At 49.6% G+C, this 1,219-nt stretch overlaps 1 protein-coding gene across 1 annotated transcript in view; it reads left to right on the top strand.

The window, feature by feature from the left end:
- Nucleotides 1-588, top strand: part of N656DRAFT_785132 (uncharacterized protein) — a gene marked incomplete at both ends in the record, with an annotated part of 1,156 nt that extends 568 nt beyond the window's left edge. The window contains 2 exons of the mRNA XM_064816312.1: nt 141-190; nt 346-588. Of these exons, the coding sequence (XP_064665220.1) occupies nt 141-190 (50 nt within the window). The remainder of the gene's footprint in view (nt 1-140; nt 191-345) is intronic.
- Nucleotides 589-1,219: the final 631 nt, after the last annotated feature.

Genomic DNA, 1,219 nt, shown 5'->3' with positions numbered 1-1,219 from the left:
GCGACGGGCACATGCACGCAGACGCTCACCGGGCATAGCGGATGGTATGATGTCACGTCCTTGAAGTTGTTTGCCTCCTGGTCAGGTGACGCGAAGCTCCCGTATCAATATGGTATAAGCTCGGACGGCAGATGGATTACAAGGGACTCGGAAAATTCGCTGTGGCTTCCTCCAGGATGTCGGTCGACATCCTGGGCCATAGCGGGATCTACGATTGCCACTGGCTGTGACTCGGGACGTGTTCTAATTATGACGTTCCGGACAGACAGCTAGTGCCGATCTCTCTCCTCACAGTTTCTCTCTCCTCCCAGTTTCTCTCTGCTCCCAGTTTCTCTCTCCTCCCAGTTTCTCTCTCTTTTTTTTTCTATCATAGCGTGCTACAGGAGGGGTCTGGGGGGCTCCTTTAACTTATGATTGTTGTAGTGAAACGGGGATTCTTGAAACCCCTAACTTGGGATTCCCTGCTCAAAGTAGCCACTGCATTCTGTTTTTCTTTACGGTTGCGTTGCGTTGCCCTGGGTAGGCATATAAGTAGTGGTTGCTTCCCCCCGTCTCGCGTGGACAGGTTTAGTCAACCATTCCCTGCTCATTGAAATAAGATTGAACTGCACTGAATTGCACTGAACCGCATTGAGCTGAACTGAATTGAATACTCATCTCCTCTGAGCAGAGCTCAGAAAACCTTACTTTCCATTCGTTTCACCCGTAAGGATAAATAGCGTAAGGGTAATCTTGTCAATATCCTTTGGTTGTTGTTGTGGCCTATGGCCCTATGACAGGCACGTCTGACACGTCTGACACGTTCGTCCTACACCTACGACTGTGTTCCTCCCATGTTTTGTTTGTTTGGTTTGAGGTGTCTTCGCACCTTTTCAGTAGCATTCTAGCACCTTTTAGCCCTCAATTTCTAATCATTTCGAGCGCTCTATTCGTCTTGAATGTGAGTAACTGGTGTCATCCATCACACCTGACGAATACAGGCCTACGACCTTCCAAGGCGTGAATCCCCAATAGAAGTGGGGCATGGCACGGGCAAGCACGAAGGACACTGCCGAATTCGCAAGATACGTCAGACATTGAAGGACAATCACCGCCTTCCTGATTAGTCTACTCTTCCAACCCACCGCCTAGCACACCGCCTACCTAGATTAGCCATCCTGAGTATTCTTGCTCACCGCCTTCGCACCGCCTTCCTTGTTGGTTTTTGACTGTAACTGTC

Source organism: Canariomyces notabilis, assembly GCF_033297395.1.
Source record: "Canariomyces notabilis strain CBS 508.74 unplaced genomic scaffold N656scaffold_40, whole genome shotgun sequence".
Taxonomy (NCBI): Eukaryota; Fungi; Ascomycota; class Sordariomycetes; order Sordariales; family Chaetomiaceae; genus Canariomyces; species Canariomyces notabilis.
This window is presented reverse-complemented; position numbering and strand designations above follow the sequence as displayed.